Source organism: Colobus angolensis, unplaced genomic scaffold, assembly GCF_000951035.1.
Source record: "Colobus angolensis palliatus isolate OR3802 unplaced genomic scaffold, Cang.pa_1.0 Scaffold926, whole genome shotgun sequence".
Taxonomy (NCBI): domain Eukaryota; kingdom Metazoa; phylum Chordata; class Mammalia; order Primates; family Cercopithecidae; genus Colobus; species Colobus angolensis.
Window position 1 is genome coordinate 65,512 of NW_012123221.1, and position 20,093 is coordinate 85,604.

Here is a 20,093-nt window from a genome sequence, read left to right on the forward strand (position 1 = left end):
GAGCAAATGTCCCAGCGGCCTTCCACAGTGCATTGTGTCCCTGGGTACCCGAGAATGGAGAATGGCTTTGACTTTTTCCAAGCATACCGCCTGCAAACATGATTTTGACAAAGAACATCCTGCACAGCCCTAAATCCATTAAACCTTGAGTCAATACAGCACGTTTCTGCAAGCACAGGGTTGGGGCTAGGGTTACAGATTAACAGCATCCCAAGGCAGAAGAATTTTTCTTAGTACAGGTCAAAATGGAGTTTCTTATGTCTTCCTTTTTCTACGTAGACACAGTAACAGTCTGATCTCTCTTTCCCCCACACATTTGCGGGGTGACCATACTGATGTCCACATCCATTGTGGCATCAATCACAGTTTTGTAGTCACATCCCATTCCCCTATGATTTGGGCCAATGGGGAGATGAGATATCCCAGACCCCAAGTAAAGTAGATGCCACCCCAAGACACTTTATGGCACTTGGGACATCTTAGCACCTCCCTTAATATCTGGCATGGGACATATCATAATTCCAGTAACAATTATACTATGACTGTAATTCATAATCACACAGATCAGTGCCTGATTTGCACTACCCATCCATATGTTTTCCTTATGGGAACTAATATTTCCATTACACCCCAAAACTCCAAGTTTGTGACCTGAGTGCAGGGACATGCTTGGTTCACCTCATGTATCACTAATTACAATATATCTAATTAAAATATTACTAGTGTCATGGTATTAAGGAGAAAATCTGACGCATCCCTACCAGTCAATTTGACACATGATTGACAAGGTTCCTCTGCCCTTGCCACCTTAGAACATGCCCTGTCCCAGGTCAGACCCAAAAGACTCATAGGCACACTTATAGCCTTTAAAATCTCAGCCATAGTCTTCTTGGCAACTGCTATTGTTGTTGTGGCCTCTATTACTGAATCAGTACAAACAGCTACCTCTGTAGATAACTTGGCAAAAAATGTGTCTAATGAACTTCTCTTACAGCAGGGTATAGATCAAAAGATTCTTGCACTCCTGCAAGCCTTGAGGCTGCCTTGGAATATGTAGAGGAGCGACAAGATGCACTGGCATTCTGACAGCAATTAAACTGTGACTGGGAGCATTAGCATATCTGTGTCACCTCTCTATCTTGGAATCAATCAATAAATAGTTGGGATGAGGTGAAACAACACCTCTGGGGAAACTTACATGATAATTTAATAGCAGACATAAGGCAATTTAAAATTCTAGAATCCTTAAACGCCATAGATCTACATGCCCAACAAACAGCCATATGGAAGGATGTGCAAGGACATCTCTTCTGGATAGATCCCCACTCCTAGGGGTCACTCCTTGATTGGAAAAGAATGATACTGGTTATATTCATTTTTGTCTTATGTTATTTACTAATTCTAGGATGCAAAGCTGGAATGCAAATTATAACCGCTGTGCCTGACAAACCTGTTTCTGCACAAAACCTGATGCAAAAAACAGAAAAGGGGGAGATGTAGGAGATTGGTCATGGTGGTGGGAGAAATTATAGGGAAAGATTCAAACCTTCTTGGAAGGTCAGGGGGTTTTGCAAAGCTTCAGGGAAGAATGAGCTGAAGGCAGCTGTTCTTACCCAGGGCAGAGGGCATAGGTACAAAGGAATGTAGAGGAGTTTATCTAAATAACATTTTATTCATGTCCTAAAACCAGCCTTTAATCATTCGCATGCAGGGACTTCTGTCTACTCAGGGGGTTGACAAAGTTTATTACCACAAATCGTGTTTGCTCCAAGCCTTTGTCATTAAATCTGTACTAAATAAATGTGAGCATTGCCAGCTTATTGGGGCTGCACTCTCTTGGCTGCTGGACTCTGGTCAGCAGTGCTGAGCCATGTGGTTCCCTAGCTGTGCAGTCAGGCAATATACCTGTGTCTGCATACTTCTTTCATCTGTCGCTCAGCCAGAGTCTGTGGGACAGACTCAGCAATGCTGGAGAGGATGTGGAGAGGATGTGGAGAAATAGGAATGCTTTTACACTGTTGGTGGGAGTGTAAATCAGTTCAACCATTGTGGAAAACAGTGTGGTGTTTCCTCAAGGATCTGAAACTAGAAATATCATTTGACTCAGTAATCCCATTACTGGATATATACCCAAAGGATTATAAACCATTCTACTATAAAGAAACATGCACATGTATGTTTATTGTAGCACTAATAACAATAGCAAAGACTTGGAACCAACCCAAATGCCCATCAATGATAGACTGGATAAGGAAAATGTGGCACATATACACCATGGAATACTATGCATGAGTTCATGTCCTTTGCAGTGACATAGATGAAGCTGTAAACCATTCTCAGCAAACTAACACAAGAACAGAAAACCAAATACCAAATATTCTCACTCATAAGTTGGAGTTGAACAATGAGAACATATGGGCACAAGCAGGGAACATCACACACTGGGGCCTGTCAGGGGTGGGGGACAAAGGGAGAGATAGCATTAGGAGAAATACCTAATGTCAATGACGGGTTGATTAATGCAGCAAACCACCATGGCACATGTATGCCTATGTAACAAACCTGCATGTTCTGCACATGTATCCCAGAACTTAAAGTATAATAAATAAATAAATAAATATATATATATATATATATTCATCTTTGGTAGTAGCAGAAGGGGAAGAACACTTAAAGGATCTGTGGAATAAGGGATGTTGAAGTGGGTGATAAAAAATTGATTGAACTTTTCTTGGTAAACTATTTGACACTATATGCTAAAAATATCCATATACTCTGCTCTACTATCTTTTATTCTAGGAAATTTTTATAAATAAATAATCAGAGAAGCACAGAAAGATTTATGCACAAGGAGGTTTATTCATAGCAGAATTATTTATAATCATAAAACAATTATTTGAATTCCAACAAGGGATGAATGACTTAATAAATTATGATGCAACAAAATCAAGACAGGCCTAAAAAGCAGGATAAGCACCCAACTCTGTTTTTAGTTTTCTATTTAGGTTTCAATTTTAAAATATTATGTTTTTATATAATTTATGTCTTTATATAAAAGCCCATAAAGAAATGCATCAATATATTACTAGTTGTTATCTTTAGGTGGTGGAATTATGGGTGATTGTTTCCTTCTGTACACTTTTGTGTATTTTGTAAATGTCCTAAAAGAAGCATTTTTTAATATTAAGAAAGCAAATATTATAAAATAAAAATAAGTTACAAGGAAGAATGAATAATTGCTCTTTGTGTTTCTCTGTGGAATGGATTAGTTGGAAAGGTGGGTAATGGGAATGAGAGGGGGATGACTACAATCTGCCTAACATGCCCCAGCTGAATATTTGTTTTAATACATTTGTTACTTGAAAATATGCAGCTTTTTTTATTGCCCTACTTTATGAGGGCCCATTTATTATTTAGCTTGTATTGTGTACCATATTTGGTCGTAGTCACTTCATTGTTTCAAAGTTTACATTTTGCAACAATCAATCTTATAAAAAAAGGATAGAATAGAATAAAGAACAAATGTATGCAGCTTTATGCTTCAAATAAATAAAAATCAGTTCTGACAATGTAAGAACATTCTCTGCTCCTGTAATTCCCACTTTGTTCTGATAAGTTAATTCTCAGATACCGTATGTGAAATAAAGATGTTCTATGATAATTCACTAACTAAACAATGTTAAAGGTTAAACCTCATTAGTTTACCAGATAAATTTTATGTCAGTTGTTAATTATGGAAAAACACTCTTTTCTTTTTAAGGTAATGATTTGAGTGACACATCATCTAAGGAGGCAAATTCTCGAAGAAATTCTGTCATATTCAAGGATATAGAAAAGAGGTCAGTTACAGTCCTTCAGAAAACATGTTTTAGTAACAATTAGGTGCCAAACCTTCAAATATGCACAGGATTACTTCTTGATAAACCAATACTTCTGTGTTTTCATAGTATCAGAATCCACTTAAATTCATTTTATTCCAACTTAAAGTTCTTTGTGTAGCTAATATAAGATACCAGATTTTATGCTACATTTTGAAGTAATATGCCTTATAGGAATGCAATTGTCCAGCCTCTATACATATCTGAGAAAGGAATAAAATTGATATGAATTTATTTCATGAATCTGCCATTCATGAGCTGTGAAATGTTGAATTAGTTGCTAAATGTTTTTAAGCTTTAATTTTTTCATTTATTAAACTGGAATAATAATGTGATATGTTATGTATCCAGAATAGAGCCTAGTACATAGTAAGAGCTCAATAAATTATAGCAATGTAAATTATTAGTTCTACATTTCTTCAGCCATTTTGTAGGATAGAAGAGTCACTGTTGGGCATCTTATTATGAGTCCTTAAGACATTCATGTCACATTTGCTTTTGAATGATAAAGCATTCACTTGTGATTTCTACTCTGCCTGTCAGTTCTGCCTTAAAATCCACTCACTTATCTACATCTTGATTATGGCATTCTAACCCAAACCTCCAACATTTCTTGCCTATACTGTTTGCAATAGCTTCCTAGTTGGTTTCCCCAATTTTTCCTGCTCATTCTCAGTGTAACAACAAGGAATTAAATTTTTATTAAATAGTGAGTAGCCAAAAAGAGCATTTATAAAACATGTATAAGATATAAATAACAATACCATAATCACCCATATATATACCACTCAGCCATAGAAAAAGCATATTATTTTATTTTTGAAGCCCTCTGTATTCTCTCCTAGATCTCAGGGTATCCCATCATCTGAGATAACTACTATTCTGGATTTTGTACTTATTAATATATTTCAAAATAGTATTTTTTAGCTTTGTGTGTTTTTAACTTTAAATAGATGAAATCATCCTGTATGATCTTCTGTCACTGTCACTTGCATCTTTTGTTCAACATTACATCTGTTTAGTCCATTGTGCATATAGCTATTCTTATTTCTTTTCACTGCTACCAACCAGTCCATTGTCATTATATATATAAACTATGATATACATATATATATACACACACACACACATATGTATCACAGGTTATTTATCCATTGGTAAGCATTTAGATTTTCAGTTTTTGTTATTAACAATAGTATTATGATTAATATGCTTGTACATGTCTCTTATAGAAGAAGAGTCTTATGCCTTATATAGTAGTACATGTCTCTTATATGCAAGAGTCGATCTTTTTAAAACATAATTTAAAATATTTCTTTTCTCTTTTGTAGGGATTTAAGATTTCCCATTACTTTCAAAGTGGAAGAAAAAAAATCTTGGCACAGCCTAAAAAGGTCCTGCCTACCTTTCCAGATTCATCTCCTAATCTCTTGCTCTGATTGTGCTTCAGTGACACTTGCTTTTTCTTCAGTTTGTCAAGCCATGATCCTTTGACCTTACGGTCTTGGCACATGTATTCCTTCTGTCCAAGATGTTCTTCCTCCTATATTTTGCCAAATATCACCCATTCTTTGGACTTAATTGAATAGTTACTTCTTCAAAGAGACCTTCCCTGACTCCCACATCTAAACTAGTTATCCCTACTATTATTATTCATACAGTGCTTGACTCTTATTTTAAGTTCAGGGGTACATATCCAGGACATGCAGGTTTGTTACATAGGTAAATGTGTGCCATGATGGTTTGCTGCACAAATCATACTATCACCTAGGTATTAAGCCGAGCATTCATTAGCTATTTTTCCTGATGCACTTCCTCCCCTGACCACCATCCCAACAGGCCCCAGTGTGTGTTGTTCCCCTGCCTATGTGTCCATGTGTTCTCATCCTTCAGCTCCAACTTATACATGAGAACATACAGTGTTTGGTTTTCTGTTCCTGCATTAGTTTGCTGAGGATAATGGCATCCAGCTCCAACCATGTCCCTGCAAAGGACATGATCTCATTCCTTTTTATGGCTGCATAGTCTTCCATGGTGTATATGTACCACATTTTCTCTGTCCAGTCTATCATTGATGGGCATTTAGTTTGATTCCATATCTTTGCTACTGTGAATTATGCTGCAATGAACATATGTGTGCATGTATGTTTATAATAGAATGATTTATATTCCTTTGGATATATACCCAGTAATGGGATTGCTGGGTCAAATGGTATTTCTGCCTCTAGGTCTTTGAGGAATCACTATACTGTCTTCCACAATGGTTGAACTCATTTACACTCCCACCAAGTGTAAAAGCATTCCTTTTTCTTTGCAACCTTGCCAGCATCTGTTGTTTTTGACTTTTTAATTATCACCATTCTGACTGGCATGAGATGGTATCTCATTGTGGTTTTGATTTGCATTTCCTTAGTGATCAGTGATGTTGAGCTTTCATGTTTGTTGGCCACATGTATGTCTCCTTTAAGAAGTATCTGTCCATGTCTTTTGCCCATTTTTTAATGGTCTATTTTTCTCATAAATCAGCCTAACTTCCTTATAGATTCTGGATATTAGACCTTTGTCTGGATATTAGACCTCTGGATGGATAGACTGCAAAAATTTTCTCCCATTCTGTAAGTTGTCTGTTCACTCTGATGATAGTTTCTTTTGCTGTGCAGATGCTCTTTAGTTTGATTAGATCCCATTTGTCAATTTTTGCTTTTGTTGCAATTGCTTTTCGAAGTTTTGACATAAAATTTTTGCCCGTGCCTATATTCTAAATGGTATTTGCCTAGATTTTCTTCTAGGGTTTTTGGAGTTTGGGTTTTACATTTAAGTCTTTAATCTATCTTGCGTTAAGTTTTGTATAAGGTGTAAGGAAGGGGTCCAGTTTCGGTTTTCTGTGTATGGCTAGCCAATTCTCCCAGCACCATTTATTAATTAGGGAGTCCTTTCCCCATTGCTTGTTTTTGTCACATTGGTCAAAGATCAGATGGTTGTAGATGTACAGTCCTATTTCTGAGTTCTCTATCCTATTCCATTGTTCTCTGTGTCTGTTTTTGTACCAGTACCATGTTGTTTTGGTTACCGTAGCCTTGTAGTATAGTTTGAAGTTGGGTAGTGTGATGCCTCCAGCTTTGTTCTTTTTGCATAGGATTGGTTTGGCTATTCAGGCTCTTTTTTGGTTCCATATGAATTTTAAAGTAGTTTTTTCTAGTTCTGTGAAGAATGTCAATGGTAGTTTAATAGGAATAGTATTGAATCTATAAATTGCTTTGGGCAGTATGGTCATTTTCATGATATTGATTCTTCTTATCCATGAGCATAGAATGCTTTTCCATTTGTTTGTATCCTCTCTGATTTCCTTGAGCAGTGGTTTGTAGTTCCCTTTGAAGAAGTCCTTCGCTTCCCTTGTTAGCTGTATTCCTAGGTATTTTGTTCTTTTTGTAGCTATTGTGAATGGGAGTTTATTCATGATTTGGCTCTCTGCTTGCCTGTTGGTGTACAAGAATACTAGTGACTTTTGCACATTGATTTTGTATTCTCAGACTTTGCTGAAGTTACTTATCAGCTTAAGAAGCTTTGGGGCTGAGATGATGGAGTTTTCTAGATACAGGATCATGTCATCTACAAAAAAGATAATTTGGCTTCTTCTCTTCCTATATGAATACACTTTATTTCTTTCTCTTGCCTAATTGCCCTGGCCTGAATTTCCGATACTGTGTTGAATAGGAGTGGTGAAAGAGGACATCCTTGTCTTGTGCCAGTTTTCAAGAAGAATACCTCCAGCTTTTGCCCACTCAGTATCATATTGGCTGTGGGTATGTTATATATGGCTCTTATTATTTTTGAGGTATGCTCCTTCAATACCTAATTTATTGAGGGTTTTAAACATGAAAGGATATTGAATTATATCAAAAGCCTTTTCTGCATCTATTGAGATAATCATGTGGTTTTTGTCTTTAGTTCTGTTTATGTGATGAATTACATTTATTGATTTGCATATTTTGAACCCACCTTACATCCTGGGGATGTAGCCAACTTGATTGTGGTGGATAAGCTTTTCGATGTGCTGCTGGATTTCGTTTGCCAGTACTTTTTTTTTTTTTTTTTTTTAGAATTTTTGCACTGATGTTCATTAGAGATGGCCTGAAGTTTTCTTTTTTTGTTGTATCTTTGCCAAGTTTTGGCATCAGGATAATGATGGCCTCGGGAAAGGAGTTAGGGAGGAATCCCTCGTTTTCAATTGTTTGTAATAGTTTCATTAGACATGATCTTCTTTGTACCTCTAGTAGAATTCAGCTGTGAATCCACCTGGTCCTGGGCTTTTTTTGGTTGGTAGGTTATTTATTAATGCCTCAATTTCAGAACTCATTATTGGCCTATTCAAGGATTTGATTTCTTCCTGGTTCAGTCTTGGGAGGCTGTATGTGTCCAGGAATCTCTCCATTTCTTTTAGATTTTCTAGTTTATATTCATAGAGGTGTTTATAGTATTCTCCAATGGTTGGTTGTATTTCTATGGAGTCATTGGTGATATTCCCCTTATCATTTCTGATTGTGGTTAGTTGATTCTTAACTTTTCTTCTTTATTAGTCTAAGCAGTCTATTTTATTAATTTTTTCAAAAAATCAGTTCCTGCATTCATTGATTTTTGAAGGATTTTTCATGTCTCTATCTCCTTCAGTTCAGGTCTGATCTTGGTTATTTCTTTTCTTCTAGCATTGGAGTTTGTTTGCTCTTGATTCTCCAGTTCTTTTAGTAGTGATGGTAGCGTGTTGAGATCTTTCTAGCTTTTTGATGTGGGCATTTAGTGCTATAAACATCCCTCTTAACACCACTTTAGCTGCATCCCAGAGATTCTGTACATTATCTGTTTGTTTGCATTAGTTTCAAAGACCTTCTTGATTTCTGCCTTAATTTCATTATTTACCCAAGAGTCATTCAGGAGCAGGTTGTTCAATTTACAGGTAGTTGTGTGGTTTTGAATGAATTTCTTAATCTTGAGCTCTAATTTGATTGTGCTGTCATCTGAGAGATGTTATGATTTCAGTTCTCTCACATTTGCTGAGGAGTGTTTTACTTCTGATTATGTGATCAATTTTACAGTAAGCACCATGTGGCAATGGGAAGAATGTTTATTGTGTTGTTTTTGGGTGAAGAGTTCTGTAGACATCTACCAGGTCCACTTAATCCAGAGCTGAGTTCAGGTCCTGAATATCTGAGTTAATTTTCTGTCTCAATGATCTGTCTAATATTGTCAGTGGGGGTGTTATCTGGGTGCTCCTGTATTGGCTGCACATATATTTAGGATAGTTAGTTCTTCTTGTCAAATTGAACCCTATACCTGTGAAGAATGTCAATGGTAGTTTAATAGGAATAACATTGAATCTATAAATTGCTTTGGGCAGCATGGTAATTTTCACGATATTGATTCTTCTTATCCACGAGCATAGAATGTTTTTTCATTTGTTTGTGTCCTCTCTGATTTCCTTGAGCAGTGTTTTGTAGTTCCTGTTGAAGAGGTCCTTCACTTCCCTTTTGTGATTTCATAATCATATGTAATCATATACATAATCATACGTAATGCCCTTGTCCTTTTTTTTCTTTGTTGGTTTAAAATCTGTTTTGTCAGAAGCTAAGATTGCTACCCTGCTTTTTGTGTTTGTTTGCTTTCCATTTGGTTGGTAAATTTTCCCCCATCCCTTTATTTTCTGCCCATGTGTGTCTTTGCACATGAGATGAGTTTCTTGAAGACACCATGCCAATGGGTCTTGTGTGACATTAATCCTGTCATCATGATGCTATCTGGTTATTTTTCAGACTTCTTTATGTGGTTGCTTCATAATGTCACTGGTCCGTGTACTTCAGTGCATTTTTATGGTGACTCATAACGGATTTTTTTCCCCATATTTAGTGCTTCCTTCAGGAGCTCTTGCAAGGCAGGCCTGGTGGTGATGAATACCCTCAGCGTTTGTGTATCTGAAAAGGATATTATTTCTCCTTTGCCTATGAAGCTTAGTTTGACTGGATGTGAAAGTCTAGGTTGTAAATTCTAGGAATGTTGGATATTAGCCGCCCAATGTCTTCTGGCTTATAGGGCTTTCTCTGAGAATTCCACTGTTAGTCTGATGTGCTTCACTTTGTAGGTGACCTGGCCTTTCTCTCTGGCTGCCCTTAACATTTTTTCTTCATTTCAACCTTAGAGAATCTGATGTTTGTATGTCTTGGGGTTGATTTTTTTTCATGGAGCTCCTTACTGGGTTTCTCTGTATTTCCTGAATTTGAAGGTTGGCCTGTCTTGCTAGGTTGGGGAACTTCTCCTGGATGACATCCTGAAGTATGTTTTCCAACTTGGTTCCATTCTCCCCATCTCTTTCAAGAACCCCAATCAGTCATAGGTTCAATATCTTTACATAATCCCATAAATCTCAGTGGTTTTTGTTTATTTCATTTCATTTCTTTTCATTATTTTTTCTCTATTCTTCTCTGCCTGTCTTATTTCAGAAAGATAGTCTTCAAGCTCTGAGAGTCTCTCCTCCACTTGGTCTATTCTGCTATGGATACTTGTAATTTTATTGTGAAATTCTAGTATTGTGTTTTCTGGCTTTATCAGGTCAGTTATGTTCCTCTCTAAACTGGCTATTCTGGTTATCAGCTCCTGTATTGTTTTATCATGATTCTTAGCTTCTTTGCATTGGGTTACAACATGCTCCTTTAAGTCATTATTACCCACATTCTGAAGCTTACTTCTGTTAATTCAGCCATCTCATCCTCAGCCTAGTTTTGCGCCTTTGCTGGAGAGATGTTTCAGTCATTTGGAGAATAGGCACTCTGGCTTTTTGAGTTTTCAGCATTTTTGCATTGATTTTTTCTCATCTTTGTGGGCTTTTCTACCTTAAATCTTTGATCTTGCTGACCTTCGAGTGGGGTTTTTGTGGGGTATTTTTGTTGATGTTGTTATTGTCGTTTTCTGTCTGTTTTTCTTGGAGTCAGACCACTTCTATAGGGCAGCTACAGCTTATTGGAGGTCCACTTCAGCCCCTACTTGCCTCAGGTTTTTCCTTACCTGGAGGTATTACCAGTGAAGGCTTTGAAACAGCAAAGATGGTAGCCTATTCCTTCCTCTGGAAACTGTGTCCCAAGGGGTGCTGACTTATTTCTGGCCTGAACTCTCCTATAGAAGTGTCTGGAGACCCCTGTTGGGAGGTCTCACCCAGTCAAGAGGAAAAGGATCAGGAACTCCCTTAAAGAAGCCGTCTGGCTACTTTTGGTAGAGCAGGTGTGCTGCATGGGGGTGGCCCCTCCTTGCCCAGACCACCCAGACTCTCCATAGCTGGCAGGCTGAAACAGCTGAGTCAACCAAACCACAGAGACAGCAGCCAAACCTACCTCCAGGAGCTCCATCCCAGGGAGAGATCAGAGTTCTGTCCATATAACCCTGGATGGAGTGGCTGAAACCTCTGCAGGGAGGCCCCACCCAGTGAGGAGGAATAGATTGGGGTCCCTCCTAAAGAAGCAGTCTGGCCACAATCTGGCAAAGTAGCTGTACTGTGTTGTGGGGAACCCCTTCTTCTCCTGACCACTTGGACTCTCCAGAGCCATCAGGCTGGAACAGCTGAGTCAACCAAGAGATGGCAGCTTCCCTGCCCCCTGGGAATTTGGTCCCATCTCACTCAGCCTCCAGCCTATTGCCATTGGGTGGCTGGAATTCCAAGTCAGTGGGTCTTAACTCGTGAGGTGCCTTGGAAGTAGGGCCCAGAGAATGATGCTGCTTGGCTCCCTGGATCCAGCCCTTTTCCTATCGGAAATTATGGATAGATTTCCTACCTTTCTGGGATTCCTGGGGCCAGAGTACATAAAACTCTTAGGTCTCCATGTGTACCTGAGTGGCTGCTCTGCCAAGATTTCCCACAGCTCTGTGTATGGGACCCAAGGCCCTGGTGGCATTGGCTCACAGGGGATCTCCTGATCTGTGGGTTGCAAAGATCCATGGGAGAAGCATGGTTTCCTTGGTGGTGTTGCACACTCCCTCACTGCTTCCCTTGGCTGGGAGTAGAAGGGAATTCCTTTGGCTATGTGATGCTCACAGGTGGACCATTACCCGACTCTGCTTTTCTTCATTCTCCGTGGGTTGAGTTGTTTGCTTAGTCAGTCCCAGTGAGAGAACCTGGATATTTCAGTTGAAGATGCTGAATTCTCTCACTACTTTCATTCCTCCTCATGAGTGCCAAGGGCGGCCGCTGCTTCTAATCGGCCATCTTGGCTCCTTGACCAACTTTTTTCTTTACGCTTATCATGGTTTAGCATTAATTCTCCTGTTCTGTAAAAAAGGGATTGTATCTGTTTTGTTCAGAAAAACCAATACATAATAACTACTCAAATATTTGCTAAGTGAACTATTACATATGGCTAGAAATTTCAGATGGAATTATACAAATGACTTGTACATTAATGATTGCTAATAAATTCCAGTTTAGTGACATATTTTAGGTTTTTCACAATTTATAAATAGTTTTATGATAGTACTAAATTCTGAACTATGTGAAATGTCTTTAAATCAGGCTCAAATGTCATGTTCAGCCCCATCACCATCACCATAGAATTTCATGATCCCACCAACCATGGATGATCTGGGTTAATCCAGAGTGGAGAAGACTCTCTCCAGATTCAGACTGCCTGGCTTTAGCCAGGTTGAACAAAATCAGCCTCTAGGACTTGGCTGAGAGGAATACAGGGTGAATGACTATTCACTTATGTCTTTCCACATAAAATTAAGAATTATAATTTCCTCTTCCAAAATACAAATAAACTGTCAGTAATAAACTGACCTAAAATAAAAATGAAACATTTTTACATAAATTAAAATATATACATATGTTAAACATGTGTATATTAAATAACATACTAAAGATATATTAAATAAAGTATATTATAAATAAAAGTATATATACATATGTTAAATAAAAACAAATGTATATTTGAAATAAAGTTTGACTATACAAGTTTTATACATATGGTACTTTAAAAATAAAAATAGTAATTGTATAATTTACATGACAGTTATCAAAGGAAAAAATTTACACGAACTCATGTTCATGTAAATTTACATGAAACTTCTATGTTAACACCTACCTGCATTACAATTTTTAATAATGAAACTTTAACATTATATTAAAATAAATTTCTATTCCTAAACTGCTTTCTAAAAATGTTAACCTTCATCCTTCCATACCTGTCTACCCCAGGGATGAAAATACATGGTATCCAGAGAAAAATCCTGATAAATTAACAAAAATTATTCAAAAGCTTTTTGTGTTTGCCTTTACTTGGGCATTTGGAGGAGCTTTAAACCGTGAAGATGAACACAGAGAAAATATACCATTTTGTCCCAGTTTTGAACCTGATTCTCTTGCAAAAGTAACATATGATTTTGACAAACTTGTTCATGAATTATTTGGGAGCAATTCACAAGTAGGTAAGTTCTGGGGGGAAAATCATAATTATACTTATTTTAAAATATTAATTTAAAGCAATGCTTGGCTTATAATGATTAGGTTCATCTTTTAAAATGTTAAGATTAAAGGAAAAAGAAGGTTTATAATACACCCAATACCCTCCTTGTAGTGAAATAAGCTGAAGAAAATTACATTCCTGTTTGATTTTAGGTGCTACAAAAACCTATAATGCTAGTAAGGCAGAAGATAAAGCTGTAAAACTATGAACTCAGTTACTCTGAGCTCATCTGCTGTGTATCTGGACCTGTATTATCCATACCACCATGTAGCAAGAAATTCTGTAGGATCATAATATTATAGTCTTATATTTCTTTTTTTTTAAGTATAATAAAAAAAACTTCAAATTTTTTTTTCTTTTTCATCTATAAGTGTTAGCTAGTATTTATTTTCATTTAATGTTTTAGTTGAAAAGGAATACAGTGTGGTCAGTCAATATAATACACTACAAAAATGAATTTTCTGTATTTTATTCATTTTTCACATTTATTTGTAAACTTTCTTAAGTCTAAAATAAATCTGTAGTCACTTTCTAAAATTAAAAAATTAAAAAATTAAAAAATTTAAAAAACAAGTTATTTTATAAAGCCTTAGATTTCTTTAGTACTTGTGTTTTTGAATCAGTTCTAACAAATGGAATCTATCCTATTACTTTGAAACAGTAAACCTTTGCAATTAGCTGTTGTTGACTAAAGGAACTTTGAGTAGATGAAGTGATTGTTGATGCAGGTACCAAAAAGAGACAAAATGTTAAGCATAAATATATTTAGAAGAATTTTGTTAAAGATGAATGCTAACAACATTATACCAAAAATACAAATCCTACTGATTTGTCTGATGTATCTGTTTGAGGTTACAGTCATACATTGCTGAACAACTGGGATATGTTCTGAGAAATGTGCTGTTGGGGGACTTTTTTCATTGTGTGAATGTCAAAGAGTGAACTTACACAAACCTAGATAGTGTAGCCTACTACACACCTAGGCTATATGGCATAACCTATTGCTCTAAGGCTACAAATATGTACAGCATGTTACTGTACATATTTGAATACTGTAGGCAAATGTAACAACCTAGTATTTGTGCATCTAAACATATCTAACCATAGAAAAGGTACAGTAAAAATTTAGTATAAAAAATTTAAAATATGGTACACCTGAATAAGGCACTTACCATGAATGGAACTTGTGGGACTGGAAGTTGTTCTGAGTTAGTGAGTGAATGGTGAGTGACTGTGAAGGCCTCAGACATTACTGTACACTACTGTAGATGTTATAAACTCTGTACACTTAGGCTACACTAAATTTATTTGTAAATTTTTCTTTCTTCAGGCTGGGTGCAGTAGCCCATGCCTGTAATCCGAGCACTTTGGGAGGCCAAGGCAGGAGGATTGCTTGAGCCAGGAGTTCAAGACTAGCTTGGGCAACATAGTAAGACCCACCCATCTCTAAAAGCAAATAAGTGAATAAATAAAAAGCCAGACATGGTGGTATTCTCCCATTCGTTTCAGCTACTTGGAAGGCTGAGGTGAGAGGATCGCTTGAGCCCAAGAGTTGGAGGCTGCCGTGAGCCATGATCATGCTCCTGTACTCCAGCCTGGGCAACAGATTAAGACAGCCTCAAAAAAAAACAAAAACAAACACAAAAAAGAACTTGCTTCAATAATAACCTTAGTTTAGTATAATTTTTTTCACTCTATAAGATTTTAACCTTTTTTCACTTTTGACTCCTTTGAAACAACACTTAGCTTAAAGCAAAAACACGTTGTGTAAAAATATTTTCTTGATATCTTTATTCTGTTTTTATGTTTCATTTTATTTCTTTACTTTTTGAACTTTTTTGTTAAAAGCTAAGACACAAACACACACATTAGCCTAGGCCTACGTGGGGTCAAGTTCATCAATATCGCTGTCTTCCACCTCCATATATTGTCCCACTGGAAGGCCTTCAGGGCAATAATACACACAGAGCTGTCATCTCCTATGATAACAATGCCTTCTTCTGGAATACTGCATGAAGGACCTGCCTGAAGCTGTTTCGCAGTTAACTTTTTATATAAATAAAAGGAGTGCACTCTAAAATAATGATAAAAAGTGTATTGTAAATACATAAACCAGTAACATAATCATTTATAATCATTATCACATGTTATGTACTGTAGATAATTGTATATGCAACTGGCACCAGCATCACCACAGACATAATTAGTCCATTGTGCTATGACGTTATGACAGCTATAATGTTATGATGACTATGATGTCACTAGGTGATAGGAATTTTTCAGCTCCATTGTGATCTTATGGTAACATCATTATATATCCAGTCCATGATTGACTAAAACATCATTATGTGATACATAACTGTATTTGTTAAAAGTTCTATTTAAGACATCTGGAAGGCAAAGATTCTATGTGATTTCCTGTGGAAATTAACCTTTAATCCAAAAGCATTGCATGTTAACTTGTTGAAATGAATGATTCAACTTCATGCCTCTAACTCCTATAGATAAATAAATTGCCTTAATTTATTTGTTAGGCAGAAATACCTAAAACTCTGTTTGCTCTCCCTATATACCAAAAGGCAAGTTAATAAATTATTCGTTATATTTGAATGCTTATCTTCAAACAATGAATATGAAATTTTGCTTTATCATCTGAAATATCAGTATAAAACTAGGTTAGAATAGGAGGGTAAAAAGGGAACGAAATACAAGTAGAAGCAATTATAGAACTATAAAACCACCAAAGTATAAATAAGGAAAAAGAAAAAAAGGAGGGAGAGCAAAAAAAAATTATAATTACAATGCAAGAAAAAATTGTAAAACACATAAAGAAAACCTAATCTATTAAGGACATATACCACCAAAATGGCCCCCCATATGAATTCATCTCAGGGAAAATTATTATGACCTAACACAGATTTTAATGTAAGTGTTTAGGGTTCTAAAAAGATAAATGAATGACATCCATTTTTAATAAATGAGGAATTATGGAACAGCAAGTAAAAATTTTAAAATTCTATGAAAAAAATGAAATAGACATCTGGAAATGAAAAATTTAGTCATTTACAAAGAGAAAGTCTTATCAGCTTAAGGAGTTTTGGGGCTGAGACAATGGGGTTTTCTAAATATACAATCATGTCATCTGCAAACAGAGACAATTTGACTTCCTCTCTTCCTATCTGCATACCCTTTATTTCTTTCTCTTGCCTGATTGCCCTGGCCAGAACTTCCAATACTATGTTAAATAGGAGTGGTGAAGAGGGTATTCTTGCCTTGTGCTGGTTTTCAAAGGGAATGTTTCCAGCTTTTGCCCATTCAGTGTGATATTGGCTATGGGTTTGTCATAAATACTCTTACTATTTCGAGATGTGTTCAATCAATACCTAGTTTATTGAGTGTTTTTTAGCATGAAGGAGTGTTGAATTCATCAAAGGCCTTTTCTGCATCTATTGAGATAATCATATGGATTTTGTTACTGGTTCTGTTTATGTGATGGATCACGTTTATTGATTTGCGTATGTAGAACCAGCCTTGCATCCCAGGGATGAAGCCAACTTGATTGTTGCGGATAAGCTTTTTAATATGCTGCTGGATTCATTTTGCCAGTATTTTATTGAGGATTTTTCATCGATGTTCATCAGGGATACTGGCCTGATATTTTCTTTTTTTGTTGTGTCTCTGCCAGGTTTTGGCATTAGGATGATGCTGGATTCATGAAATGAGCTAGGGAGGAGTCCCTGTTTTTCTAGTGTTTGGAATAGTTTCAGAAGGAATAGTACCATCTCCTCTTTGTACCTCTGTTAGAATTCGGATGTGAATCTATCTGGTCCTAGGCTTTTTTTGGTTGGTAGGTTATTAATTACTGCCTCCATTTCAGAACTTGTTACTGGTCTATTCAGGGATTCATCTTCTTCCTGGTTTAGTCTTGGGAGGGTGTATGTGTCCAGGAATTTATCCATTTCCTATAGGTTTTCTAGTTTATTTGCATAGAGGTCTTTATAGTAATCTCTGATGGTAGTTTGTATTTCTGTGGGACCAGTGGTGATATCGCCTTTATCATTTTTTATTGTATCTATTTGATTCATTTATTTTCTTCTTTATTAGTCTGGCTAGTGGTCTATCTATTTTGTTAATCTTTTCCAAAAACCAGCTCCTGGATGGTTGATCTTATGAAGGGTTTTTTGTGTCTCTATCTCCTTCAGTTCTCCTCTGATCTTAGTTATTTCTTGTCTTCTGCTAGCTTTTGAATTTGTTTGCTCTTGCTTCTCTAATTCTTTTAATTGTGATGTTAGGGTGTCGATTTTAGATATTTCCCACTTTCTGATGTGGGCATTTAGTGCTATAAATTTCCCTCTTAACACTGCTTTAGCTCTGACCCATAGATTCTGGTACATGTGCTTTTGTTCTCATTGGTTTCAAAACGTTTATTTATTTCTGCTTTAATTTTATTATTTACCCAGTAGTCACTCCAGAGCAGGTTGTTCAGTTTCCATGTAGTTTTGTGGTTTTGAATGAGTTTCTTAATCCTGAGTTCTAATTTGATTACCCTGTGGTCTGAGAGACTGTTATGATTTCCTTTCTTTTGTGTTTGCTGTTGCTGAGAGAGTGTTTTACTTCCAATTATGTGGTCAATTTTAGAATAAGTGCTATGTTGTGCTAAGAATAATGTATATTCTGTTGATTTGGGGTAGAGAGTTCTGTAGATGTCTATTAGGTTTGTTTGGTCCAGAGCTGAGTTCAAGTCCTGGATATCCTTGTTAATTTCTGTCTCATTGATCTAATATTCACAGTGGAGTGTTACAGTTTCCCACCATTATTGTGTGGGAGTCTAAGTCTCTTCTGAAAAGTCTCAGGACACAAAATCAATGTGCAAAATCACAAGCATTATTATACACCAATACAGGCAATATATTGACAATAATAGACAATAATATAATAGGACAAACAGAGACCCAAATCATGAGTGAACTCCCATTTACATTTGCTAGAAAGAAAATAAAATACCTAGGATACACCTTACAATGGATGTGAAGGACCTCTTCAAGGAGAACTACAAACTGCTGCTCAAGGAAATAAGAGAGGACAGACAAAAGGAAAAACATTCCATGCTCATGGATAGGAAGAATTAATATCGTGAAAATGGCCACACTGCCCAAAGTAATTTATAGATTCAATGCTATTCCCATCAAGCTATCATTTACTTTCTTCACAGAATTAGGAAAAACTACTTTAAATTTCATATGGAACCAAAAAAGAGCCCACGTAGCCAAGAAAATCCTAAGCAAAAAGAACGAAGCTGGAGGCATCACACTACCTGACTTCAAACTGTACTACAAGGCTACAGTAACCAAAACAACATGATACTGGTACCAAAACAGATATACAGACCACTGAAACAGAACAGAGGCCTTAGAAATAACACCACACATCTACAACCATCTGATCTTTGAGAAATCTGCCAAAAATAAAAGTGGGATAAGGATTCCCTATTTAATAAATGGTGTTGGGAAAACTGTCTAGCCATATGCAGAAAACTGAAACTGGACCCCTTCCTTAAATCTTATACAAAAATTAACTCAAGATGTATTAAAGAACGACGATCATTAAAATGTCAGGAAACAACAGATGCTGGAGAGGATGTAGAGAAATAGGAATGCTTTTACACTGCTGATAGGAGTGTAAATTAGTTTAATCATTGTGGAAGACAGTGTGGCGATTTCTCAAGGATCTTGAACCACACACCATTTGACCCAGCAATCCCATTACTGGGTATATACCCAGAGGAATATAAATCATTCTACTATAAAGAAACATGCACACCTTTGTTTATTGCAGCACTATTCACAATAGCAAAGACTTGGAACGAACCCAAATGCCCATTAATGATAGACTGGATAAGGAAAATGTGGCACATATACACCATGGAATACTATGCAGCCATAAAAAAGAATGAGTTCATGTCCTTTGCAGGTACATGGATGAGGCTGGAAGCCATAATTCTCAGCAAACTAACACAGGAACAGAAAACTAAGCACTGCATGTTCTCACTCATAAGTGGGAGTTGAACAATGAGAACACATGGACACAGGGAGGGGAATATCACACACTGGGGCCTATTGGGGGGTAGGGGAAAAGGGAGGGAGAGCATTAGGACAAATACCTAATGCATGTGGGGCTGAAAACCTAGATGACGGGTTGATGGAAGCAGCAAACCACCATGGCTCATGTATACCTATGTAACAAACCTGCGCATTCTGCACACGTATTCCAGAACTTAAAGTATAATAAAAAAAAATCAAAAAGTAAATAAAAGGAGAAATTCAATAGGATAAACTCCACTCTGATCACCATCAAAGAAAGAATTAGTAAGTTGAAACCTACAGAAGAAAAAGATATGGAAGAACAGTGATGAGATAGAGGATCTGCCAAGAGATTCAGAAGAATCTCTCATTCTGGATGGGAATGTCAGAGAAGCAACATTTGACGATATAATATCAGAGAATTTGCCAGATTGATATAAATCCTGATATTAAACACATTTAAACAATGTATAGTGAAACTGCAAAATGTCAATGAAAAATAAAGTTTTTATAGAGAAAAGACAGTATCTACAAAGGAATAATAATTAGACAAATTTTTGGCCAGTCATGGTGGCTCACGCCTGTAATCCCAGCACTTTGGGAGGCTGAGGCAGGCGGATCACGAGGTCAGGAGATTG

General features: G+C 36.6%; 1 protein-coding gene across 1 annotated transcript in view; it reads left to right on the forward strand.

The window, feature by feature from the left end:
* The window catches only part of LOC105504519 (dynein heavy chain 14, axonemal-like), a gene marked incomplete at both ends in the record, with an annotated part of 80,855 nt that overhangs the window by 54,530 nt on the left and 6,232 nt on the right, over positions 1-20,093 (forward strand). Inside the window, 2 exons of the mRNA XM_011931978.1 lie at positions 3,761-3,839; positions 13,108-13,337. Of these exons, the coding sequence (XP_011787368.1) occupies positions 3,761-3,839; positions 13,108-13,337 (309 nt within the window). The remainder of the gene's footprint in view (positions 1-3,760; positions 3,840-13,107; positions 13,338-20,093) is intronic.